Raw genomic sequence first — 1,167 nt, 5'->3', positions numbered from 1 at the left:
TATATACTGTACTCGATACCATCTACTGCATCTTGCCTATGCCGTTCTGTACCATCACTCATTCATATATCTTTATGTACATATTCTTTATCCCTTTACACGTGTGTGTATAAGGTAGTAGTTGTGGAATTGTTAGGTTAGATTACTCGTTGGTTATTACTGCATTGTCGGAACTAGAAGCACAAGCATTTCGCTACACTCGCATTAACATCTGCTAACCATGTGTATGTGACAAATAAAATTTGGTTGGATTTGATCTGTGTGAGGGAGCTGTATTACTCTGACTGGGAAAGGTGTCAATATCCACATTTATAAATGCAGAGTTGCTACAGTTATTGTTATTTCTGTTGGTAAATATTATTTTTGAGGGAATTTTATGAGGGGGGAGGGTGTGCAATATTGTGAAGATATATATTTTTTAATGACACCTTAAGTTGGACCAGTCTCCTGCTCTTGTTGACTGTCCTCATCTCTCTACGTTGGGTCAGTTATCAGCTCAGACAAACTAAACTGTCTTTATATAACAGATTTACTCGGCTCCACTTTACACCACAACCATCACCGGGGACAAATAAATAGGTTAGGAAACACCACTCCCTGGGCCCACTCACACGGCTTAATGAAGCTTCATCAAGCGTGATGAAACAGAACCTATTTGATGCATTGTGGAGGGTCAGCACTCTTTCATTATTTACAGTCAACAAGAGTGGAACAAAGGTTTTAGCTGTTAGCCCGTCGTCAGTCTGGGCTCAGAGGTCAGTGGTTTTAACAACATACACAACTTCAACTATAAACCTTATTCTTGTAGTCATGTGTGATGATATAAACTCTTATAAGACATTACAAAAAAAAWTMATAAAGCTTTATTCAGTACTCACATGTGATGTAGTAATTCATATTCTTCTTAAACTCCAGGCCCATATAGTTGGGACTAAACTCCTGGAACTTGATGGTGAACTTGATGTCCTTCTCTGGCTTGTTACAGTTGACCAGTACGTTGGGGTCCATGACCGTGCTGCACCCCTCCGCCTGCTCTCTCCTGACCAGGTACAGCTTATAGAACTCATAGTCTCGTCCTGGCTCAGCCTTGGGGCAGATAATGTTGTCCAGCTTGTCCAGATGTCTGGGTAGATTGAAAAACATGTGAGAGAAGACACACCCGAGCCC

The 1,167-nt window shown here is 40.9% G+C and overlaps 1 protein-coding gene across 1 annotated transcript in view; it reads right to left on the bottom strand.

The window, feature by feature from the left end:
- Positions 1 to 1,167, bottom strand: part of LOC112075416 (ephrin-B1) — a gene marked incomplete at its 3' end in the record, with an annotated part of 69,614 nt that overhangs the window by 67,083 nt on the left and 1,364 nt on the right. Inside the window, exon 2 of the mRNA XM_024142419.2 lies at positions 879 to 1,123. Within this exon, the coding sequence (XP_023998187.2) occupies positions 879 to 1,123 (245 nt within the window). The remainder of the gene's footprint in view (positions 1 to 878; positions 1,124 to 1,167) is intronic.

This window comes from Salvelinus sp. IW2-2015, unplaced genomic scaffold (assembly GCF_002910315.2).
Source record: "Salvelinus sp. IW2-2015 unplaced genomic scaffold, ASM291031v2 Un_scaffold3145, whole genome shotgun sequence".
Lineage (NCBI taxonomy): Eukaryota > Metazoa > Chordata > Actinopteri > Salmoniformes > Salmonidae > Salvelinus > Salvelinus sp. IW2-2015.
The sequence above is the reverse complement of the archived record's forward strand: the minus strand, read 5'-3'. Positions and strand labels throughout refer to the sequence as shown.